At 35.9% G+C, this 25,760-nt stretch overlaps 2 protein-coding genes and 1 pseudogene across 2 annotated transcripts; all 3 read left to right on the top strand.

The window, feature by feature from the left end:
• The first annotated feature begins 369 nt into the window (after positions 1-369).
• On the top strand, positions 370-3,761 carry LOC131074166 (cysteine-rich receptor-like protein kinase 44; annotated as a pseudogene).
• Positions 3,762-20,999: 17,238 nt separating this feature from the next.
• On the top strand, positions 21,000-21,939 carry LOC131874741 (cysteine-rich repeat secretory protein 55-like). Its single transcript, XM_059218647.1, has one exon. It carries the CDS (start codon positions 21,024-21,026, stop codon positions 21,771-21,773), a length of 750 nt encoding a protein of 249 aa, XP_059074630.1. The 5' UTR covers positions 21,000-21,023; the 3' UTR covers positions 21,774-21,939.
• Positions 21,940-23,787: 1,848 nt separating this feature from the next.
• Positions 23,788-24,717, top strand: LOC131874923 (uncharacterized). Its single transcript, XM_059218883.1, has one exon. It carries the CDS (start codon positions 23,788-23,790, stop codon positions 24,715-24,717), a length of 930 nt encoding a protein of 309 aa, XP_059074866.1.
• The last annotated feature ends 1,043 nt before the right edge of the window (positions 24,718-25,760 follow it).

Consider the following 25,760-nt stretch of genomic DNA (forward strand, 5'->3'; position numbering starts at 1 on the left):
GTTACAGAGGATCAACTTTTCTTCCAACCCTCTTCCTTTTTCTGTTTGTAATGAATTTTCTTTCGGTCATATCTACCTACGTATGGCACACCTGGGATAATTCCTCAACTTTCACCGATGGCACCAGCTATTCCACAAACCTGAATCTAGTTATCAACGATCTCTTTCTCAATGCACTTCAAAGTTCAGGGTTTAAAACTTCTTCCCGTGGTCAATCTCCGAATAAAATCTATGGTCTGCTGCAGTGTTCTGGAAATATATCGGCAGTGAGATGCTCGAATTGTGTGTTGGAAGCTAATAGAAACATCCAAGAACTTTGTGCCAAGTTCCAACGACATAGGTGGGCGAATATGGCTGGATGATTGCTTCATGCGATATCACAACTCTAATTTCATTGCAACACTGGATACTAACGGAGTTATCCTGTTGAACCGGAATACTATAATTGGGGAGGCTTTCAAGTCTACAACCAGTAGCCTTCTGTCGAATCTGTCTAACATAGCTTACATCCCTGCAAATAATGGATTCACTGCTGGTTCAGCCAATTACTCTGCTTCAGGAACGTTGTACGGTTTAGTTCAGTGTTGGAGAGATATATCAATACAAGATTGCGGAACATGCTTGGTTACAGCAAGAAGAGATTTGAACAATTGCTGTTCTTCAAACCAAGGAGGCCAGGCTCAGTGGGGAAGTTGCAAGGTAAGGTATGAGACATTCCCCTTTCTCGACTCTGCTCAGTCGCCTTCTCCCTCCCCTGGGGGATCCACTCCAAATACTTCCATACCTGCCACTCCTCCTGCCAATGGAACTGCTCCAGCAACATCAAAAAGTATGTTCTCTCTCTCTCTCTCTTTCTCATTTTGTTAAATGGATGCCAATGTTATAAAGGAATCGCCAGTGTGACTCAATCTGCCATCTAAAATATTATGTTCAAGAGTTAATTTATCTTTTCATTCCTATAAAATCAGAGACTCTATTCAGTTCTTTTTTATTTTTTTTAATTTTCATTTGATTCAAAAGTTAATTGTTAAGCCCATCTATTTGATCTCATATTCATTGGAGTCAGGAGATTGACTTCAGACTATAACACTGAATATAAAGGAGAATGTATCCTGTTCTATTTTTTTTGGTGGGGAGGGGCTGCAGCCATTTTTAGATGCCACAGTTAAGTTATAAGGAAGAAGGGATTTCTTGATATGTCTTGAACCTGCAGTTAAATTATCTTGTTTTATTTTTAGTACCGTTAAAGTATCATTAAACTACAATTCTAATGAAGAATTATTGAATCACACCTGCAGAAAGCTCTTCCAAAACATTACCCATAGTCCTGGGTCTTACGGGAGGCATCATTCTCGCATTAGGCCTTTGTTTTATTATATTAAGGATAAGGGTTAGAATTGCTATTTTTGGGAGCTCAACAACTATTACTACCGACAATCAAGGTGCTCCTGCTCAAATTCAGTTTTATTTTTTAGTTTTTTCTTATTGTGATTCTAGTATAACAAGTTCTCTAAGCTTAACTCATGTTTTTTCTCATTATTTTCCGATGCTTAGAAGGACATGGATTTTCTTCAGAATCTGGGTTACTTATGCAAGAGCAGCAATTTATCTTCAGCTTAGAAATGCTTGTAGAAGCCACAAAAAACTTTCATAACAAAAATAAGCTTGGAGAGGGAGGTTTTGGTGCGGTTTACAAGGTAGGTTGATAGTAAATTCTTGGTCGCATATAATGCTTATTTAAATGAAGATTTCTAAATATATATTTATGTGAATGTTAGGGTACAACTAAAGATGGAAATGAGATTGCAGTGAAAAAACTTTCCGCCTAATCAGCGCAAGGTAAGAAATAATTTATGAATGAAGTTAAACTGGTGGCGAACGTTCAACATCGAAACCTTATAAAGCTGTTAGGATGTTGTGCTGAGGGAGATGAAAGGTTGCTTGTTTACGAGTATTTCCCCAACAAGAGTTTGGATATATTTATCTTTGGTAAGTTTCCATTCAGCCTTAATTAATTTTGGAAAAGATGAAACATTGACAAATGTTTTTCAAAATTTGTGTAACATATTCAGAAAAGAGTGCAGAGCTAGACTGGCAAAAACGTTATAACATTATCATTGGAATTGCAAGTGGTCTTCTCTACCTTCACGAGGATTCACAACCACGAATCATTCATAGAGATATTAAAGTAAACAATATTTTGCTTGATCACAAATTCAATCCAAAAATAGCTGATTTTGGTTTAGCGAAACTTTTCCCGGAAGACAAGACCCATATTCATACAAGAGTTGCAGGCACATAGTAAACAAAATGATGATAATCTAATTTGTGTAATTTTAAATTTGAATTGATTATTAGTAAGCATAATAGTGATTATATTCTTTGTGTGCTTTAGATTTAAATTAATGATTGTTGAGTTATGAAACTGTAAATTTCTTTAATAAGTATAATTAGAATCAAATATTTTGACATATATAAATATTTTATTTTTCCAAAGCAATTTCAATGCATAAAGAGCCTTCAACATTAATTGTTCAATTATTAAATTCTCTTTTGTAATAATTATACAAATTTCATAATTTATATCTTTCAATTAATATATAAAGAACTAAAATATAGAATACCCAACTGATAATCATGTAAATTTTATAATCCAATTGGCTTGAAATCATTATAGAGAACTTAAACATGGAATACCCAATCACCCTTCACTCTTCCTCTTTTTCAATATATGTTACTTTTATGTAATAGATAGTGATTGTTTAGTTAGAAACCAAATATTTTGACATATATAAATATTTTATTTTTCGAAAGCAATTTAAATACATAAAGAGCCCTCAACATTAATTGTCTAATTATGAAATTCTCTTCTGTAATAATTATATAAATTTTATAATTTATATCTTTCAATTAATATATAAAGAACTAAAATATAGAATACCCAACTGATAATCATGTAAATTTTATAATTTCATTAGCTTTAAATCATTATAAAGAACCTAAACATGAAATACTTAACCTTTTTTTTAATTTTCTTTTTCTTTTTTAATGTAATAGATGTATGTCAAGACATTGTCAAAAGTTAACCAGGCAGTTGATTAATTCGCGCTCTTTTGTTTTCTAAAATATAAAAACTTCAGAGATATTTCTTCGTGTTTATTTCGTTTACAGATATGGTAGACCCTCTTAATTTATTTTCATTATATCTACAAACCCTTGTTGTTGGTGGTTCTTTATAAACATTAATAATAAAATCAATTTCAATGCAGTGGATATTTAGCTCCAGAGTATGCAATGCGAGGGCAGTTGTCGGTTAAAGTAGACCTTTACAGTTTCGGAGTGGTGCTTCCTGAAATCATAAGTGGAAAGAAAAACACTGATATCCATCTTCCGTACGAAATGCAAAACCTGCTAGAATGGGTAAGAAACTAGAATTCCCATTGCTTATTTCCCCAACTGTTAGTTTTCAATGTTTAGTAGTCATCCAAGCTATTTAGTGAGATGATATGCAGGCATGGAAAATATTCAAGAAAGGAAATGCGCCGAATCTGATAGATTCAAATGCATTAGAGGTCAGTGAAGAGCAGGCCTTAAGATGCATTCATGTTGGGGTTTTGTGCGTACAGGCTGATGCAATACTTCGTCCATCTATGTCCAATGTAATTATGATGATCTCTCACAGTTCAGTGACATTGCCAAATCCTTCAAACCCTGCTTTTGTAAGTGATGACGAAAGCTTCTCTTCAACATCTAAATCATAGTCAAGCCCGGGGATCGAAGAGTATGAGAAAGGGACAATATTTCAGACGACATCAGGAACGACCACGTCATCTTGCCAAGGAATTCCATCTATAATTTATAAATGAAACCTCGCTCACCCAAATGGACGCAAGATGACCTAGAACAAACACAACCCTAGATTCTGTGCTGCTCATACACAGAATATTTATCTGATAAATAATTACTGATAAAAATGTTTTTAGACATAATGATCATACTGTTACATTTAGCTATCATATATTTCGTTTTTTCGATTGCTTGAGTATTGTACGGTGTAGTTAATTTCCTAAAAACTAAAATCCGTCGATTGAGAGGGAATAACCAGGGTAGGTTATTGGCTTCTAAGGCAACATGCTTTGATTTGTTTCTCCTCGATGACTGCAATAGGGCAATTAAGTTTTTATTTGTGGACTGCACATTGTAATGGTAGTTTCATTGTTTTGGGGGATTGCTTCATCGTTTTTTCAACTTCTTCGGACAACGTCAGAATTTGATTTCGAGGACATACTGCTTGTTGAGTGGATTTGTCATTGTGATTGTCTAACGGGTAAAATAAATTTCAGAAAATTTAAATGGTTGGTTAGATGCAATAAACTTATAATTAATGAAAAGTATTTTATTAAAGAAAATCTAATAAAGATGTGACATATTAATAACTTGCAATTGTACCTTGGTGTACAATGGCTATCCCAAAGACGTGTGGAATGTCATTTAGGGAAAAATTTGGTCTATATTTTAAATAAATTTATGTAATAGATGAGGTTAATTGGTGGTTCATGATATTGTTTGTGTAACAAAGGTCTCAATGGAGAAGTGATAGCTTAAAATGGACAATGCATCCCTTTACAAGTAGAACTAGTCATAACAAAAACAAAACCTTAGAATTGAGAAGATAATCAAGTTTCATTACCAATAGGCTCATGTTATGTTTGCAATAGAGTGAAAGTGAGAGAGTGTTTGAGATAGAGCTAGGAAGAGGGATATATAGAGAGGGAAGAGTGAGAGAGGAATGGGTAAACAAATAGAGATAGAGAAAGATAATAAGATAGAGATATGCATATATTTGAAGATATAAATTAAGAATGGGGAGAGGCAGACATAGATTTTTTTAGTGGCAAATCTTTGCCAATTGGCGAATTTCGTGATTTCATTTTTTAGGAAATGGCAAATAGTCTGGGGCAACAGAGTGATCAAATCACCCAGAATTTTAGGGTTAATGGTCTAGTGTATTCTGGCTTCGCCATTGACCACATACTATTCCAAGCGGATGCTCGTAATATTCACCTGAAATCACTCGACATGGGTATTAGATCACCTCCATTATTCACTAGAAATAGTAAAACAACCCTGTACCCAGGACCTATTTCGCCAATGGTAAATTAAATCTTCATTGCACCATTGGTCTATTTTGCCTATTGTTAAATTTCATGTTAAGCATAATGAGGCCCAATTCGCCAATATCAATTAAAACATTATAAGCATTCCAGGACCCATTTCGCCCCGCTTAAATCAAGATGTATTTTGAAACGCCCGCAAAATTCGCCAAAAATGCAATCATGGATTAATATAAATACAGTTGAAAGTTTGAAATACTCTTTCTTACAATTTGTTCGTGTCTGATTAGTAAATTTGGGAGATCTCGATCCGCATTCCGCAATTTGAGTTGGAACGTCGAAGTTGATTGTAGGGTGTAGGGCCAAAGTTACAATCATGCAACACAGGCCCAGGCATTCCTGATTCTTGATTCAAAGAATTGAGAAGGCATAAATGTGAGTAATCATTTCTTCATAATTGATAGTATTAGTTTTAATTCATAGGGAGAGGTCAAGACTCAAGATGTCAGACATCGGTGGGACTCCTCATCATGGTGAAGGGATTGAGATGTCAAACAAGGGTGAGACTGAGACTCCTCGAGGTGGTGAAGGGATTGGGATGTTAGACAAGGGTAAGACTCCTCAAGGTGGTGAAACATAAGGTATTGGGAGGCCATCAAAATGCCCAAAACTTAAAGATATTACCATAAAGTCTTACTTTGGAATTGGCAAAGTTTTTGGTCCATCAAATTCTGCAGTTGCAGAAGTCATTCACAGTAGCTCACCACCACCACAAGATGGGATTGTCATTGAGTTAAATGCATCAAATGAGGATGACAATACCAACACGACAGAAGATGTTCTAAGGGATACACACAATGAGATAATTCACTCGGATGAAAATGCTAGTACTGAAGATGATGTTGGTAGGAAGAAAAGAATAAGGAAAGTAAAAATGGGGTGAGAGTGGGAAATGACAAGGATTTTTAAGATTGATTGGGTAGAAAAGTACCCATTCATTGAACCAGTCCCAAATAATGAGGAACAACGAACAGAATGCAGGTGTAAGATTTGTAGTTGGAAAACTAAAAGAGAGAAGAAGATGTAGCTAAAGCTTGACACCATAGAAAAGCATATTGGTAAGGTTTATGAAAAATAGATCATAGACGGAAAGGAAACACAAGTAGTAAGATGGAAATCAAAGGAAGAATGTCTTCATGTTAAGTATGCCACGGAATATGAAGAGCGTAACCACAAAATGACACTGATTGGTAATAGTAGAAATACAATCAAGGCTGGGCTTGAACATGCAGCGAAAGATGCAAACCTAGCAAAGACTGTTTAGATGAGTGTTATTTTTCATATTCTATTGAGAGGGCGTCCTATGAAAGATTTCCTAGAATATAGTAATTTATCATCTTTTTTGAATGTTCCTCACTATCCTATGTCACATTGGTCAATAAACGCTGGATGGGAAATGGCAAACTATCTCACTGAGGTGGAAAAGAAAAATTTATAGGAGAGTGTAAAAGAGTCAAAATCCATTTCATTATTCATAGATGAAGTTACTGCGGTAGATAACACTGCTTGGGTTTGTATGCATGTGTATACTGTAAAAGTACACGTTTGTCGAGATCATCTACTCCGTGTTCGTAAAATGAGGGGCAATTCAACAATAGAAAATTTATATTTGGAAGTTAAGAAATCTTTGAATGAAATTTTGAGTATGGATGACTTAACAATTTCCAAGAAGTTGGTGTGTGTTGGAGGTGATGGAGCTACAGTATTGCAAGGTCAAAGGACCGGTCTTTGTGCAAGATTACAAACTAATATTGCACCATACATGCTTGGCATTCACTGCATGGCCCATCGAATAAATTTAAAATATAGAATTGTAACCAATTTCTCTACAGTGTCAAAATTTGAAGATCTGGTCCACGAGTTCCACTGATACTTCTGCCGAAGTCCAAAACATTTCGCAAAATTTTAGATTTTTGCTGAGGGAGTAACAATAGGAAATAAGCTTCTCATGGATATTGAGACCAGATGGCTCTCCTTGCATGGACCAGCGGAACGAGTTCTAATAGAATCTCAATCCTTGATTGGATTAATGTATGAGCAATGCCTCACAGTAGACAAAGCTCCTAATCTCTTACATAAGTTAAGTGATATAGAGACTCTGTTAACTTTAGCTAGTCTTCTCCCAATGTTGGATTCAATGAACAAACTTGTTAAGAAATCCCAACACAAAACTGTGTATATCAATGAGTATAGCACTCTACGTAAAATGACATTCTTGGGCCTGGATGGTCTATATTTAGATCTAACAGGGCAAAGCCCAAATTTTTTTAGGTGGTAGATAATTACAGATTTGAATCATGCTGAAATTTTTTACATTTGAATGCAAAAAATGAGTTATTTGTCTTTGTAAAAGGATTTTAGATACCAATGCACCAATCTAAGATGGGCAAGCAAGGCAGAGCACTACCAATTAAAAAGAAAGATTTTGATAGGATTGTTAAATCTGTTAGTGATAATTTGAAGTCTATTGCATACGAACTTTCAATTGAGGTTCATGAAAGATTCACTCGAGAAGAAATAATTGAAGCCATGGGTTGTGTGTATCCTCAATTTTGGCATTCAATTAGAGATAATCCAAATGATGCAAAGGTATTTAATAAAAAACTAGAGGAATTGATATTCACATTTTCAAAACATGCATATTGCAATGGATAGCCAATAGAAGGAATTTTAAATTTAGATCATCTTCAAAAACAATGTAAATGCTTTGCATTGTGTATGAAACAACAATTGGATAACTTGGAGAATCCATTTGAACCTGGATCAATCACAAGGCTTTGGAAAAGGATAGATCAGAGTGAAGTATTGCATAATGCATACCAGAATATTTCAAACTTGTTGATTTATGTCAAACAATGATATTGGGGTTGGTGAAAGATGAGAGAGTTTTCAGTGCATTAGGGCTTTAAAAAATTAGACAAAAATTTGGAAATTTCTTGAGGTTGTTTGTAACTCAATATAATGTTAGAGATTTTCCATATGATAGGACACTGGCAATCTGAAATTCCATTCTTGAAAGACGAGGGTTGTGCAACACTTTAAAAGTTGGTGGTGCTACTGCTAGTGCTGAGACAAATGATGGATCGTAGACTCAGAGTCAGCATGAAGACGAAGAAATTTTTGAATACCCGACTCAGAATGAAGATGAACCTGTTAGTACTAGTCAGTTTCAGGATCTTGAGTCCATTTGGGATATAGAAGCCTTAGACTAAGTCAGTGAAGTGAATTAATAGTCATTTTATAGGTATTTATACTACAGTTCTTGAGTCATATTACAATTGAAAATACTATAGTTATCATTGATGATCTTTGATATTGTATTCCTTGAATTTGTCAATCAGAACGGATACTTATTTCATATTTTTAATTGTGAAGTTGAATTATTAGTAAACAATTAGAATTTAGTTTCTGAATTAGTAATAACAATTGAATTATTAGTAAATTGGTTCCACATTATGTTGAACATGAAATGCAACAATTTGTGTCACAACATCCATAAAATTATTTATATTGCATAACTGTTAGAACCTTTCTAATGTTCTACATTAAATGCTTAATATGATGTTAGAACAACATTTTTCCATTTTTCTAAAATGCCAACTCCTGTTAGGACTACAAATTTTTTGGCTAAGTAATGTTGAGCTTCGATTCATGTCGTGGGTTTATCCTCTAGTTTGATGAAGTATCTTTTCACGATTTCTGGTCATGTTCATGGCGATTAGGGTTTTGTGTTTGTTTTTTGTCTTAGTTGGCTAGTAAACCGAAGTTGTTGTGCATTGAAAATCTGAGTTGCCCTCTCTTTATTTGTCTATGTCAACGTCAAGTGTGGTGAAATGGTTGGTTAGACAATGAGACAAGTTTAATATTTCATCTCTAACTCGCAGATAAACTTCATGTTTAACAATTTAAGTGGTGAGTTAGTGAGTGTTGGTTTGGGTTTGAATCGCAAGATATCTAGCTTTTTGGGTGTTAGCATTTTATGTTAGCGAGCTAGAGATTGTTAATGAAATTGTTTTGGTCATGAGATCTCGAGTTGGTCTGATGTCATGCATTATAGCCATGAGAGTTAGTGAGTAAGTCATTAATGGACATGATGTGCCACTACTAGCATTTGTTTATGAAGGTAACATAAAACATTAGAGAGTGTGTGACTATCGATTTTTATTGGTACTCGCTGGGTTGCTGCGGTTAAGAGATAAATAGTTTGAGATTTTATGGTTATCGCTAGCTCATAGGTCCTTTGTCATCAAGTCAGTTTAAGTCGCAAGCTTGCGAGTACTGGGAGATTTTAGTTGTCACTACCTCACAAGATGTTTTTCTCTTGACCATTTTATGTTGCGAGGTTGCGACTAGGTGTGATTTTATGTTATCACAAGGTCGTGAGGTGTTCGCAGTCAAGTCATTTGTGATCATGCAATGTGGTTGGTATCACAACTTAGTTGGTTTGGTTGCTTGCTCGCAGGTTTGAAGTTGTTTAGCATTTTATGTTGCGATCTGGCGACAGGTAAGTTTTGGTCTAATTTTGTGGTCATTGCATGGTCACCTTTTTGTAAGTCTTAAGTCCAAAAGTGTTGCGAGCCTGCAATGGCGGTTAAGTGTCTTGTTGTTGCTAGCTCACAAGGGTTTAAATCAAGTTAACTTTTGAGTTGCAAGCTTGTAATGAAATAAGTTCTTTTGTTAGATTTGCAGTGGTCGCCAGCTCGCAAGTAAAGAAAAAATATTCCAAATGTTATTGCGAGGTTCCGACTAAAGGGCTTGATGAAGATGAATGGCTTTCGCTCACTCACGAGATTTTTTGAGGATTTGTAAAAGGGGTTGCGAGCTTGCGATTAAGAGGATTTGGTAGGATTGTCACTAACTTGTTGGTTACTTTCCAAATTGTTATAACCAACTGCGAGTGTGCGATTAAAGATGGGGAATGGCTTGGTTACTAGCTCGCAAAAGAGATTTAAGGAAGTGCAGTTCATCATGCGAGATTGTGAGTTGTTGCCACATGCTTGAGTGACACTCCAAAGATTAACTAAGATGGAAAAGAGAAAAAGGGGTTCTAAGCAATTAGGGATTGACACGTGGACTTGTTTGCTAGGTTTTGTAAAAGTTTTGAATGACAATAAAATAGAAGGGCATGAAATCAAATTTCGCTCTAGTACTTCAACTTTGAATTAATGACACAGTAGCTAGTTCATGCAAGTATGCCAATTAATGAGAGAAGTGTCGGTGCCCAAATACCATAAATTACATGATCGAGCCAAGATTTTATAGAATTGCATTCTATCTTCAAGGTAATCCAGTGAATTGAGCTCTGCAGCAACATTAGAGAATTTAGAGTGTTGGGTGTGGGAAAATTTCAAAAAATTAGTTAAGTTTTTCTCTTGCAACTAAAATGAGCAAGGTGATGACAAGTGGAGGTTCCAAACCCAAGGCTAATAAGGAAAAGAAGGATAAGAAATACAAAAAAGAATTTGTAGATTTTCTACCAAGGACTTCCATTGCTTTGAATACAAATGAAATGGCATGGAAAGATTTATGGAGCCAATGCAGAAACCCGACCATGCTTTATATGTTTGGTACTACTCTGTTTCATTATTTCTGGAATAATAGGGTTAAGGGTGTGCCGGTGTCAAACCCTTGGGATTTAAATATGGAAAAGTTAATTGTGCTAGATGTGTATGTTGATGTGGATTTGATCAAAGAGTTGGCCAAATGCTATTGCCCAGTATCTAGGGTAATCAGAAGAAAGAACTAGTATTCCCTAGTTTCAATTAACAGAGCTAGCTTCATTGATGCTTTCCAGATTACTGGTGCTGCATGTACAGATATAGATCTGGAGCAGATTGTAGAGGATTATGACAAACACAAAGGTTTTATGAAGAAGCATGCAATGCCCAGATACATGCCTAGGGTGGATGGGAAACCAGTTAGAATTTGAAATAGTATCTAGCCACCATTTGACATCACACCTTTCCACCATTATATGCATTGTACAATCTATGGATTATGCAGAGTGTTGGGTTTTGATGGAGATTCAACAGTGTCAATTGAATTACTGGTGATGGCTATGGACATTCAACACCTAGATGTTAACAAAGATTATGATTAAGTGGGCTATGTAGTTGAACACATTCATAAAGCTTTAATTGAAATTCAGAAACATTTAAGCATTATTCATTGCTAATGCATTTAATCTTGTTCTATAATGTTGAGTTCATGAATAAAGAATTGGGGTTGTTCAAAGAATAATTTGGTGTCTTAATACCAATACAAAGATGGACCTAGGTTCGGGACAGTAGTTCTCCCCATTCTTCTTTCCTTTACTTTAAATACTAGATTGTTAGCCAATTATGGAAATGCTAGGAATAAATAGGGAAATATTGTCCATTAATGTTAGGAGAGTTTTGAGAGCTTACCAGTATGTTCCAAACAGGTCTATTTCACATAATTGGGGGGAGTTTTTCTTTTTTGATAACTTTATTGTGATCAGAGTCTATGGGTGTCCTCAGACTACCCATATTTTACCAAAATTTGTTCCAATTAGGATTGATTTTATGGAGTTTATTTGGCATTTGACTCTAGTTGAAAGAGAATACCTTGAGAAACACAAGAAGGGTTCTTTACTTCCTAGGCTTTGGGTTGTGTCTGATTTTACCATTGGTAGGAAGTCTATTGATGAAGTAAACAATTTCCTTAAACAGTATAGGTTTGTTAATTTTGTGTCTAGATTTTGTGATCTTGAACAATTTATTAAACATGCATTGCCAAAAATGACACCTTGGGCCATAATAAAGGACCATGACCCATTGGATGATGAAGATGTGATTAGGAATTTGCTGAGAAAAGAGGAAGTACAAGAAAGGAGAAGAAAATGGAAAAATTTGATGAGAGTTGAAGCAAAATTGAAAGATGATGACCTTAGTTTCTCAGGTTTTTGCCTTGATAACCCGTACCTAGAGAGGATTAATAGAATGCCGATTTTATATGACTCTAATGGAACAAATGACTTAAATTCCAGAAGTGGTTGCTCAACAGCAAGACCCCCAAGATGGAAAATCTTCACATGGAAAGAGGCCACTTATTATGTCTGTTGATGATGTAGAGAGTGGGGATGAAGTTCAATCTGCCCAAGTGCCACCTGCAAAGAAACAAAAAACCAAAGAGGTGGGTGCAATTGTGAGGAGAGACCCTGCTAGAGAAATTGTTATAGAATAAGGACACTACTTTCATCAAGTAAGGACACATCTCAGAGAAGCAGGGTAGAATGAAGAATAGGCAAAAACAAACGAAGCCCTTGCTCAAGGATTTGATGAGCGTGTGATGTTGTCAAATGAGTTCATGAAAGACGATGACTTTATTAAGTCAGATGAATTTAAAAGTTTTTTGATAAGGTTGAAACAAAATCAATTAAGACAAAATTTGATCATAGAGGAAGGAAATGTAGAAAATAATGAGGAGATTGTCAAGCCACTGCAGGAATATGATCCTGAGAGGGAGCAAATAACTATGGATCAAGCAAGAAAAGTGATTAAGAGTGCTGGTATGATTGTGATGCTTGACTAGGATATCCAGTCTATTTTTATTATTGATCAGATTAGGAAGCAAGAGGACCCATTGTTTAAAACTAAATTTGAAATTGGAGATGTAATAAGAGGATCATGATTTAATCCTATCAAAGATACTTGCTACTTGGTCTTTGGCCCCTTCCACTCAAAATCCCCACCTTCTAAATATCCAAGTAGAAAAGAAAGCTGACAAAATGATCTAAAATTTGCAAAAGACAAGTGACACGGAGATTGCCTCATTTTTTACTCAAGTTTCTTTCCTGAATTTATCAAAAATAAAGGATTTTTCAAGAAGATACACAAAAACATATAACCAATTGATTGGATTAGCTAAAAAATATGAAGAGACATTGATGAAGAAGGCCGCTGTAGAGGAAGAGTTAGTGGAGTTGAAAGAAAAAATTTCAAATGAGCCCCCTCCAATATAGATTACAAAACAAGTACAAGAAATACTAGCTCATGTGACAACAAAAATGGAGGAATACATAGAGAAAATTGAAAAGATTGAAAAGGAAAAAAATGTCAAGGATATCTCTATTGTGTCAGAAATTCTGAAACATAGGATTAATATATTGAAAGGAAAAGTGATGGTAGTGCATGATTTGCACATTTCTTTGAAAGAGGCAAGTAAAAATTCCTCTGAGGCTATCGCTTTTCTTGGACCTTTGTTCAATGTTTGGTCAAGAAGAAGCAGATTAATGGATAAGATGGATACTACAATGTTGTATAGTGACAAGTTCCCTCCCAAGATCAGTGACACTAAAGACATGTTCGAGGTAATCAATGCAACTTATGCATTTTTCACAAGGAAGGATGCGCTTATAAATGAAAAATTGCAGACATTTGGGGAAGGTTATAGTATATTGGTGCCTTCAATTTATGGTAGTAATGGAGAATTGAAATCAGTTTCTGATTGGCCTAGCGAATTTGATTTGATTTTGGAGGAAGAAGAAATAATCAAGCATATAGATGATCAGGTTGATGTTGATTTCCTTAACGGTATGCTTGATTCACTATTCAAGGTTGAGGTTGACCATATAAAGTTTATTGTTGAGGCCAGGGCAATTACAAATGCCAGATGGATAGAGTCAGTTGCAAAGATGAAAGAGGTAAAGGCATTCAGCTGGCCAATAGACAAAGAGGTGGACAAGTGGCAAGCCATGCTAAAGAAAAAGAAGACATGTCAGGTTGCTACCCAAGATTCCTCAAAGTAATCCTAAGCTTGTTGCATCCTCATCTTAGAAAAGGATTTCAAGATTAATTTGAGAGGGATGGCCACTCTTTTTCTTTGGTCGTAGAGAGGGATGGCCAATTGGCCACTTTTACTAATGTTGAAAACTCTGATATAGTTATAATAGTTCAACTATTCAAGAATTTGATAAGTGCATAGCTAAATCGCATTTTGAATTTACTTTCTGATATCAATATGAATATAATATCAATATCATTTGTAGTTTGAGATCTTCACATACTTGTCTTTGTGTTGAATTTATGTTTTCACTGTGAATTGAATGGTCAAGGGTTTTAAAATTTACGTGTCTACAAGGCAGATTATGGAATTGTTCTAGGATTTCTTTCAAGGAAAGAATTAAAGTTCTTGGGGCAGTTTCAGTGAAATCATTTTTTCTTAATACAAATTAGATGATTATGTCATTTGTATGAATCTGGGTTGTGTATGTAATGGCATATTCATTCCTATTTATATACAAATGAATCTTATTGGAGTTTATTATTAGGTTGTCTTTGAACTGTAAGTTACTCTATGCCCTAGGATAAGGCAAAGATCTGTTGTCTTGATGATGTGACCTTCCAATTATAATAGTTGATTCATTGTGGGTGAATATGATTTCTTGTTTACCTTTGATTATGAAAGTGTGATTTTTTTGAGATCTGATTTAATAATTTCATTCTTTTTATATTAGATTTGATTAGATTTTGTATCTACCCTCATTTGTGTTTCATTATTACATCTTGTTTACGGTTTGGGTTTTCATTGTGTTGTATATATTTGATCTCACCTACCCAACCTTAGACTATGTTCTTACTTCTTTGTCTATAACATCTATCATGGAATTGGATCCTCATAAAATATTCCCTTTAATTGAGTTGCATGCATGTTTTACTAGTTATGTTGTATTCCTATCTATTGTGGTGTTCGATCCTTTCATTCTTAATACTCTTATGATTTTATATGCTATGGATCTTTATGTAATATATATGGAGGTGTTCTATCATGTACATGTTTTCCCTCCTCCATAAAGTTGGAATTTCCTCATACCTATAATCAACATGTATCTCGACCTTTGTATCCTTGCCATTATATGTGTATATATGAATAAAAATTTTATATATATATATTCCTTTGTGAACATTCAAGATTTCTTGTATCTTATCCATCGGTATGTTGGACAAGTTTTTTGGGACCTCAAAACCCTCTTCCCTTAAGTAATCTACCCACCAATTACAATGAGGTGCATCCTTAATATGATTCCAAACTAATAGAAATTCTGCATTCCTGGGCATAATAGGAAGCATTAAATGAAAAATTACATACACCATAACAATGCAACAAATGAAAAAAATCTTGATTCTGTTCATTTGAAAGATGATAGAATTATACACAGAAGAGAGAAATAGATCAAAATTTAATTTCTATTGAATAAAATTACTACTTTTATCACAAAATAAATTTACATATAACTCCTTCAAGAACCTGCACAAAATCTTGACACTAAATGTTTTTCATTTGCTATGTAAATGACTATACAACTTGCTTGCTTTACCTAGACTCACTACTAGAACCAGAAAAGGAACCCCAAAGGCACCAAAATTTTGGAACCCTCAAGACACCCCCCCCCCCCCCCACAAAAAAAGGAATCCTTCTAATGACTTTGTTTTCCCTTTTTATAGAAGAAAAGGGAGCAACAAGCTTCAGGCCAAGAGACACATGTCAACATAACATTTACTCTCAGCAATTAGGCCTAAAAGGCCATATGAAATTTTGTTACAAAAATATTCTTTATCCATGCGTTGTCCGTGAATCAAAATTTTCAACTAAAAATTGGTAGAAGCAAAATTTCTTGAACCATGCCATTATCACCCTGATGCCTTCAAATGGAGTGTGAGATGTTACATTTTGTCCAATAGATCGTTTCCCTTCTCAGAAGGGATATTGGGTCCTGACAAGAAGTAAAGTCACCCCTAAAATAGAGGAGCTTCAGTCTTCATACCCAAGAATAGAGAAAATGGAAAGAGGAGCCCGAGCCTTCATGCCCAGGATCATAGAAAGTGGAAAGATGAGCTTTAGGGTAAACATAATATGCTGGGGAGGGGTTGCAACTTCCATGTCATCACAAAGATAACTAGCTACCACTCCCCACCCAAACAAATCCTTCTTTCATTCCTCTATAGGCTCCTTCTTCCAAACCCCTACCATCCAGTGGCAGAGTAGAAGGAGAGGATGTGCCATGCGTGGCTTTTCTTGATAAGAAAAGGCTTTCACGCCCCCTCTAGCAATCCTTCTCACTTTCACAACCCCTCTGACAATAAAGAAACTCACACAAGAGAAAAAAAAAAAAAACCATCCGGTATCATAGAGAACACAACAACTCCATGCACAATCTTGCTCAAACATCATCTTGCTTTATGAGGAAAAATACACTCTTAGAAAATGGAAAAGGTTTCTTTTCTCTTCTACCAATTAAGTCACCACTCCATTGTATTTATAAATTTTTAACACTTCATCTGGTGATGCTCATTCACGTGAAAAATAATCATTTTGGTGTTTTTCAACGTGACTCTAGACTCTAGAAGTCGTGCCTATCAAATCCATTACATCTTGCTAAGGTTCATCTTATGTGAATGATTTTTTCCTGATTTTATTCCTCCTTCATTGTACAAATTCTGCTTCAAAATCCCTGACAACAAGCAACCTCTGATTTCTCAAAAAAAATTGTGATCTCCCATCTCTAACTCAAAAGCTGTCCAATCCTTTTATGCCTCTGAAACCATCATCCTTTCTTGTCTAATAAACCTCAACTCAAGAGAAACCTTCAAACTAGTCCCTCAAGAATGAGTTAGCATCGAAGCCTTAAAATTTCCTCTCACATATTAGCTAGCTTTCATATTTGTTTAATGTTAGCATTTTGGGTCGCAAGCTAGTGACTAGATAGTTTGTGGTTAAGTTTTATGGTTATCACTAGCTCGTGAGGTTAAATATCTGAAGATGTGATCAAGCCGCGAGCTAGCGAAGAGTTGGTTTGGGTTTACATCGCGAGGTCTCTAGCTTTTTGGGTGTTAGCATTTTATGTTAGCGAGCTTGAGATTGTTAATGAAATTGTTTTGGTCGCTCAAGTTGATCTGATGTCATACATTATAGCTGCGAGAGTTAGCGAGTAGCTCATTTCACACAATTGTCGCTAGCTCTCATGTTTGTTTAATGTTAGCATTTTTAGGTCGCGAGCTAGCGACTAGACAGTTTGAGGTTAAGTTTTATGGTTATCGCCAACTCGCGAGGTTAAATGTCTAAAGACATGATCAAGCCACGACCTTGCGAGTGAAGTGCTAGCAGTTAAGAGATAAACAATTTTATGTTGGCAAGTACGTGACAAGGGTTAAAGTTACCACTATCTCCAAGTTGCTGTGGTGACAAGGACTTAACATTTTGTGGTCGAGAATTGGCGAGTGGCAGTTCAGTTGCCCTCAGTCGTTAGATCTTGAGGTTATGAAGACTTAACATTTTCAGCTTGCGAGCTAGAGATAGAGTCGTAAGGGCTTGTTGCTAGGTCACAAAATTTTCTAATGGGTAGTCTTTCAAGCAGACGGTTGATGACTATCTGCCACATGTTTTAATGGCTTGATGGGGACTGCTGAGGTGCCAATATATTTTTTTTACATTATCGAAAAAGGTTGAAATCACCAATATTTTTTTTTAATGGTTTGAAAATAGCTTGAAATCGGCAATATTTTTTTTTTATGGTTTGAAAATAGGTTGAAATCACCAATATATTTTTTTTTATGGTTTCAAAATAGGTTGAAATCGCCAATGCAAATATTTTTTCTGGTTTTAAAAACATTACAATTTGCCCATGCAAATATTCTTTTGGTTTTAAAAACATTACAATTTGCCAGGATTTTTCACAAATTTTGAGCGATCATGAATGATTCGCCAATGGAGATTATTATTTTTTCTCCGTAAACTGCCAAATTTCACTAGTAAAATTAATATTTTCCTCGAAAATTATACACCTTTTGCCAGGTTTTTACACCTTGTCCAAGGGGGGGGTTTCTTAAAGTTTTATGCATATAGATGGAGAGAACAAGAGATATATGGAGAGATAAAGAGAGAGGGGGGGGGGGAGAATTCATAGAAATGGAAGAGAACAATAAATAGTGGGAGAGAGGGAGATATAGAAAGATAAAGATAGAGATAGGAAGTGATATATATATATATATAGAGAGAGAGAGAGAGGGCGAGAGAGAGAGAGAGGGAGTTATAGATATAGAGTGGAAAATAAATATAGATATAGAGGTCAAAAAAGAGGGAGATCGAGATAGATAAGGAGATATATCAATGGATAGAGGGAGGTATGTCTAGAGATATAGGGGCAGAGAGGGAGATAGAGGTAGAGGTGAAGGTAGAGAAAGAAAGATAGATGATAGAGAGGGAGAGATAGAGAGATGTATAAAGGAAGAGGGATATATAAAGGAAGATGGAAAAATAGATAGAACAAGGGATGGAGAAATAGAGATGGAGAGAGGGTGAGAGAAATAGGGGGAGATAGAGAGATAGACATATATTGGAAAAGAGAAAGAGATCTATAAAGAGATTGAGAGAGATAAAGAGATGGACAAATAGAGGAAACAAGAGATGGAGAGAGGGTGGTAGAAATAGGGGGAGAGCAAGATATATACATATATTGGAAGATAAGGAGTGATATGTAGAGATATAAATGAAGAAAAAGGGAGAGAGAGGTAGACACAAAGAGGTAGATAGGGACATTGGGAGGGAATGAGGGAGAGAGAGATGTGGAGAAATAGAGAGGAGGGGAAGAGAGAGAGAGAGAGAGAGAGAGAGAGAGAGAGAGAGAGAGAGAGAGAGAGAGAGAGAGAGAGAGAGAGAGAGAGAGAGAGAGAGAGAGAGATGGGGATGAGAGAGATATAGAGATGGAGATAGAGGGGGGCAAGAGTGAAAGAAATAAGGTGACAAAGACAAGTAATAGAGAGAAAGGTTTAGACATTAGAGAGGAGATATATAGAGATGGGGAAAGATAGAGAGATAAAGATAGGGATAGGGTTCATGAGAAATAGAGAGAGATTTTGTATAGATATTAGAGATAGGAGGATTAGAGAGATATAATAAGAGTGAGTGAGGGGCAGAGAGAGGGAGATTAGATAGAAAGAGGTAGAGAGGGGGATATACATGGGGATAAAAATAGATAGAGATAGGAATAAAATGGAGAAAGAGTAGATATAACTTGTAAAAAATAAAGGGGTGAGAGAGATGGAAATATGGTAGGAGAGAAAAATGGGAAGAGAGAGAAATAGAGATAAAGGGTGACAATGAGAGAGTGAGAGATAAGGGGATGGAAAGATGAAGATATAGGAAGTGATATATGGAGTTGTAGAGAGGGATATAGAGACTAAGTAGGAGATATGAATGAGGAAGTGTATAAGATGTCTAGATAGAGAGATAAGGATAGGGAGGGACAAATAGGGAGTGTGTCTATGTGAGTGAGATATATATAGATATAGAGATAAGGAGAGAGAAACATAGAATGTATGTGTGATTGAAAAAGATATGAAGACAAGTATACAAAGGGGGAAAGATATATAAATAGATAGAGAGAACGAGAGAGGGAAAGAAGGAGAAGATAAAAGTAGAGAGATACATAAGGTGAGAATGATAGAAGAAGAAAAGAGAGAGATACATGGAGAAGCATCAAGACATAGATGGGGGAGAGAGATAGAGATGGAGATAATAGTCAAATGGTATGCTAACTTCAGCATAACTCCCCAAAGAAACATGATATCCTTAAATTATTGACATGAAACAAGTTATCAAAAGTTAGTTGCTCTATCTTGCTCTCTCTCTCTAAACATTTCAATTAGGTTTTAAGTTGAAATTTATTTTATTATAGAAACCAAAATGAAATTTAATTATAATTTCTACAATAAATAAAATTCTAGTCAGAGAACACATATGAATTAAATTAATTTTAATGCCTTTTAATTATTACTTTTAATTCAGTAGAACATGTTGAACAGATTGTTGGGCTCGTTGAGTTGTTCCCCATGCAAGAACCAAAATTTCTAAGATAAATCTTCCTCCTAAGAAATCAGTTTTTTCCGGATACACAACCATTTGAAAAATGCATTTAATTCTTTTTGCAATAACCTTAGCTATACTTTTGTACGAATTATTAGGATAGTAATCACTATTAGAGAATTCGATATCTAATTTTTACCGTGAAAGTGAGATTAGAATTGCGATTCAGTCTGTCAATATAAGCTATATAACCCAGTCAAATCCTCATTATTGAAAAACATGTGGAGGACAAATGAGCAGATAAGGAAATTAGCCACGACTGATATGGCTGCTTTGAGATTAGAATTGCGATTCAATCTGTCAATATTAAGCTATAGAGCCCAGTCAAGTCCTCATTATTGAAAAACATGTGGAAGACAAATGAGCAGATAAGGAAATCAAACATACGAAAACCACGACTAATATGGCTGCTTTTTTATTCACTTTGAATGGTTCAATTTTACATTTGGTCAGTCTTTCACGTGACGGCTGATTTTCTAGGTGAGTTGTCAATTTCAAATGCCATTTTCTACAAAATAAAATAAAATAATATGATGCGCCCCACCCAACTCCGGAATTATAATGGGCCCTCACACTACCGATACAATGTGAATACAATGACACGTTGAATTTCCAAACAAGATCACTCAAATTCCACGTCCCTTTCTGGAACCTACAGGTAACCATTATCATATATTTTAAAGACCACCAGTGATGTCTACTCTATATTTCTAATTCATCTGACTAACAATTATAATGGCCCCCCACTCTAGCCGCCAGTACAGTGGAAACGAGACAAGCCAAATTCCAGGCCACTTGAGTAACTACAGCCACACATTTCCAGGACGAACCGTGACTTTTATTCCTGAATTTCATTGGCACCGAGTAAAGGGATATCCATTTATTTATTTCTATTCATCCCCTCCCTAAATTCGCCCATGCTGTCTCTGATACCTAATTGCCTTCAGAGTTTAAAGGAAGAACAAGATGAAGTGCAATTCTTTCCCTTTTATTCCTCAAAGAGCATCAATTTTTCTTCAATCCCTCGTGCTTTTCCTGTTTGTAATGAATTTTCCTTCAGTCATATGTACCTACTTATGGCACACCTGCGATAATTCCTCAACTTTCAGAAAGGGCAGCACCTATCCCACAAACTTGAATCTAGTTATCAATGATCTGTTTCGTAATGCACCTAAAAGTTCTGGATTTAACACCTCTTCCCATGGCCAATCTCCCAATAAAGTCTATGGTCTGGTGCAGTGTACCGGAAATATATCACCTCTGAAATGCTCAAAATGTGTGGTGGAAGCGAACAGCAGTATTCAAGAAGGTTGTGCCAACGACATAGGTGGGCGAATATGGTTGGGTGACTGCTTCCTCCGCTATCAGAGCTCTAATTTCATTTCAACACTAGATACTAATGGACCTATCTTGGTGAACGTGAATAGTATAACCGGAGAGGTTTTCAAGTCCACAACCGGTAGGCTTCTGTCGAATCTGTCGAACAAAGCTTACATCCCTGCAAATAAGGGATTCGCTGCTGGATCAGCCAATTATTCTGCTTCAGGAATGTTATACGGTTCAGTTCAATGTTGGAGAGATATATCAACGAAAGATTGCAGAAAATGCTTGGATGCAGCAACAACAACGCTGAACGAATGTTGTTCTACGAATCAAGGAGCCCAGTTTCTGGGCGGGAGCTGTAAGGTAAGATATGAGACATACTCATTTTTTTGACTCTGCTAAGTCGCCCTCTCCATCCCCTGATCCACTTCAAATACTTCCACAACTGTACCGCCTCCTGCGATAGGCTCCTCTAGCCCAATACAGTTAATGAAACTTCTTCGATGACATCAAAAAGCATGAGTCACTTCTCTGTCTTTCTTTTGGCGGGCTTTTGGGTAATGCGTTGGAATATGTAATTTCACTATTTTTATAGTAAGTTTCTAGATAAGAAAAGTATTGTTAGTAAGTTGTTGGTTCTGGTCTGTTGGTTTACTTTAGAATTATTGCTTTTAATGTTATGTATTCATGTGACCAAGTGATCAATGAATATAGTTTGTGAATGGATTTGTCCATTTGTAATAAAGTTGAATTAAAAAATGTTTGTTTGAAAGATTATGAAATTTATGTATATTCACGATCATTCAAATTTGGATTTATGTGTACTGAGTTTGTATGTTTTTACCTCCAACCATCAAGAAGTGGTATTAGAGTAGGTTGATCTTGTTTTCTAGGAGTAGATTGGAAAAGACTTTAAGGAGATTGTGAGATTGTAGTGCAGGAGATTGTGATATTGTAGTGCAGGAGATTTCTTGAAGCAATCGCCAAAAGACCGTTGGAGGATTAGTTGTTGAGAATTTGTGAAAAACATGGATAAGAAGAAGATCGTGTGAAGGAACATTGAAGTCTACTGCAATTTGTAAATTGAGCGAGAAAACTTGAAAGAGGACACCCAAGATAAAAAGCAATTGCAATTGTAATTGGCAAAAATAGATCACATTACGTTATCTTCATTTGCAGTCATAGGTGATAACAACCTTAGCCAAAGATTATACGTCAGAGAATCTATGTTGTAGCCAATTGAAGATAATATTGTGGTAGATTTTATAGAGTGGCAAAGGGGCTCCAAGAATAAAGAAAAGATCATGCTATTGACCAACAAGATATTTAATGTGAACTCTACCAACATGGTTTCTTTGTGGGAAACATTACATGTCTATGCTTAATTTATATGATGGTGAAGTTTACTTAAAAATTTTATCTCCCTCATAAAATACCAAATTGTATTATAACAATGACTCAAAGAATATAACTATTTCCAAGCTATTGTTGGTATCTTAGTGAGGCATGAATATGCTTAAAAAATGTTCATTAGCTTTTTTTATTTCAAAAATCTTGAAGGATAACTCTTAATTACTATTAGCCATTTATGTATCAATTAGTAGGAATGATTTCGAAATCATTTGCAGGAAATGTTTACTATATAATTTGAGATGGAGTTTTAAAGGGAAAGGTAATATTCACTTTCATAGGCCTCTTTTTATCTTAATGCTAGGCCCTAGATGGATCTCAATAGGTTAGAAGCCACTTCACAAATTCTAGAAATGCAAGAATTTTGAATCATAGAGGTTATGTAGAAGACAAGATGTATGTAAAGTATTAGACATTCAAGTATTACTATAACATAGTCGATGAGAAGAAAACAATTTTTAAGGAGAAGGTTGCCTATTTTGTGACAAGAGGATATGATTTATCATATGTGTGGGGGAATGGTGAGGAAAAATAATTTCCCATCAACTTGTAGCATCATAAATTGTTGACCCTAACAATTCCATATATATACAAAGACATGGGAGGCATGGGAGAGCAGTAGGAAAATAAAGCGGAGGTGAATTTGAATTCGAGACAGGGTGGGAGTCTCTGTAACCAGGGGGAGCAAGGTAGGGATGACCCTCGAGACTGCCCAGATTCTCTTGAACCAAGCAGAAAGGACCCGACGGATGGGGACCCACAAGCAGGCGACAAATGCATTGATCCTGGTGGGAAAAATGATGAATCACACGAGGAAAGCACTCCTGGTCTAGACTCAGTGCAAAGGGATAGTGGAAGGTCTTGGACTTCTCTATTCAGGGTCAAACTGAGTGGAAAATTCTCACTCCCCCTAGTTCGCAATATCTCAAAATAAAAGGGGAGATTTGCCATTGAAATCCTAGACCTTGTTATTGACCATAACATTAACCTTATGGCAATGACATTGGTAGGAAAATTTCTGGGGCCTAGGCCGAATATTTATATTATTGGGGCTTTTGCTAAACATAAATGGTCATTGAAAGGACAAGTGGAGATTATAGCTATGCCAAAAGGGGCTTTTTCTTTGACATTCTCATGCAAGGAAGATATGTCAAGGGTGCTTTGTGATGGTCCCTGCTTGATTGGTAAAGCTATGCTAGCTCTACAGAAATGGGCACCTAAGATGGCACTCAATGAATCCTTTTTTGTCCTGGCCCCGGTCTGGGTTAGATTGCCAGGGCTTCCCTTAGAATTCTGGGTGGAAGATGTGTTTAAAGGTATCACTAACTCATTTGGTGAACTCCTATCTATGGACCCCATAACTGTAGCTAGAAGAAGACTTACTTTATCCAGAATCTGCGTTGGAGTTACACAAGGAACAAACATGCCTCTATCCATTGAAATCAACACTCGCTTAGGAAAATGGAACCAACCTCTAGAATATGAAAGAATCCCCTTCACCTGCTTTCATTGTAAAAAAGTGGGACATATAGCAAGGAAATGCCCTCTACAGATAGCCATAGTGAAAGAAAAGAAAGAGAGGACGTTACAGTGGAAAGCTAGAAACTGTATTAAGCAAATTAAGAATAATGAAAAAGAGAGAAGTTTTGAAGAGGACCAGAATACTATTATCCCACATACAACAGAGAAATACATTGACAATAATGAGGATATACCATATATACCTTTAAATGATAAAGGTAAAATGAACCAAACAAGCAAAGGTGTTAAAGGTCAAAATGATATCAATCAGGATGATCAAAAGAGTGATATCCTGGAAGAAGGAAAAATACAAGTATTAATAAAGAATAATGAAGAAGTTGATTCGAACCACATTGCAGAAAATACCAACGGAGAAAGCCTTAGCAATGACTTTGAAGAAGCCTAGTAGTGCTTGATCCTTGGAAGTATCACACTTTTAGGATCTCTGCAATCTGGAGATACGGTTCAAGAAACCAACCACATGTCACCTATAGCCTTAGTGCTTAAAGAAAAATGGGCAGATGATGTTGTTGGGGACAAGCAGACAACTACTCAAGAAGAAGATTGCTATACGAATGAAGGAGCAGATAGAAAGACAAGGAGAAAAAAAGGGCCTAAGCCGACACCCCAGGCTAACTCAGTCAAAACAAGAAACTATAGTAAAGCTGACACGGGTTTCATCCCATCACTTCCAAGAAGGAAAAAGCTAGCCAGATCAAAGACCAAGAGGCCAGCAAGAACATAGCAGATGGTACTCAAATGACCATCCATGAGGTATGTTCCCTACTCAAGAAATGAAAATAATGTCATGGAATATACTTGGACTAAATAGCCCACATAAATAGGACGTGCTAAAAAATTTAGTTAGAGATCATAGACCAAACATCATTATTATCCAAGAAACTAAAATGAGTAAAGAGAAAGTTGAAAAAATTAAGCTTTTTAAGTATGGTGAAGTTGGTGAGGATAGCTCAGATGGTGCCTCTGGGGGTATAGCTATTTTTTGGAACCTTAAGCGGTTGTCAAGGGAGATGGTCATGAAAGACAACAATCTGGCTTTCATTAGGTTTAATCACATTGGAGATTGTACATCCTTTCTTCTTACCAATATTTATACCCCTAATAATAGATTTGGTAGAAGCAAATTCTAGAAAAAACTAGAGGCTATTAGGGCCCTTTACAAGGATGATATGTGGATCTCTATGGGGGGCTTCCATACTCCTCTTCATAATGAGAATTTTGGAGGTGTCCCCTCTTAGTTGGATACCATAGTGGATCTTTTGAAATTTATCAACAATCAAGGCCTGCATGACATTGATCTCCAGGGTGCCAAGTTTACCTAGATGAACAGAAGGATAGGGGATGATCTCATTCAAGTCAGAATTGATAGGGCCACTCACATCTAATGAATGGTTTAACCACTATCAATGCTCCCTCACAGCTATCTAA

Source organism: Cryptomeria japonica, chromosome 4 (genome assembly GCF_030272615.1).
Source record: "Cryptomeria japonica chromosome 4, Sugi_1.0, whole genome shotgun sequence".
Classification (NCBI taxonomy): Eukaryota; Viridiplantae; Streptophyta; class Pinopsida; order Cupressales; family Cupressaceae; genus Cryptomeria; species Cryptomeria japonica.

Excerpts from the sequence above, each read along its gene's own strand:
- LOC131874923 (XM_059218883.1), top strand. The coding sequence starts at position 23,788 with ATGACATTGGTAGGAAAATTTCTGGGGCCTAGGCCGAATATTTATATT.
- LOC131874741 (XM_059218647.1), top strand. The coding sequence starts at position 21,024 with ATGAAGTGCAATTCTTTCCCTTTTATTCCTCAAAGAGCATCAATTTTT.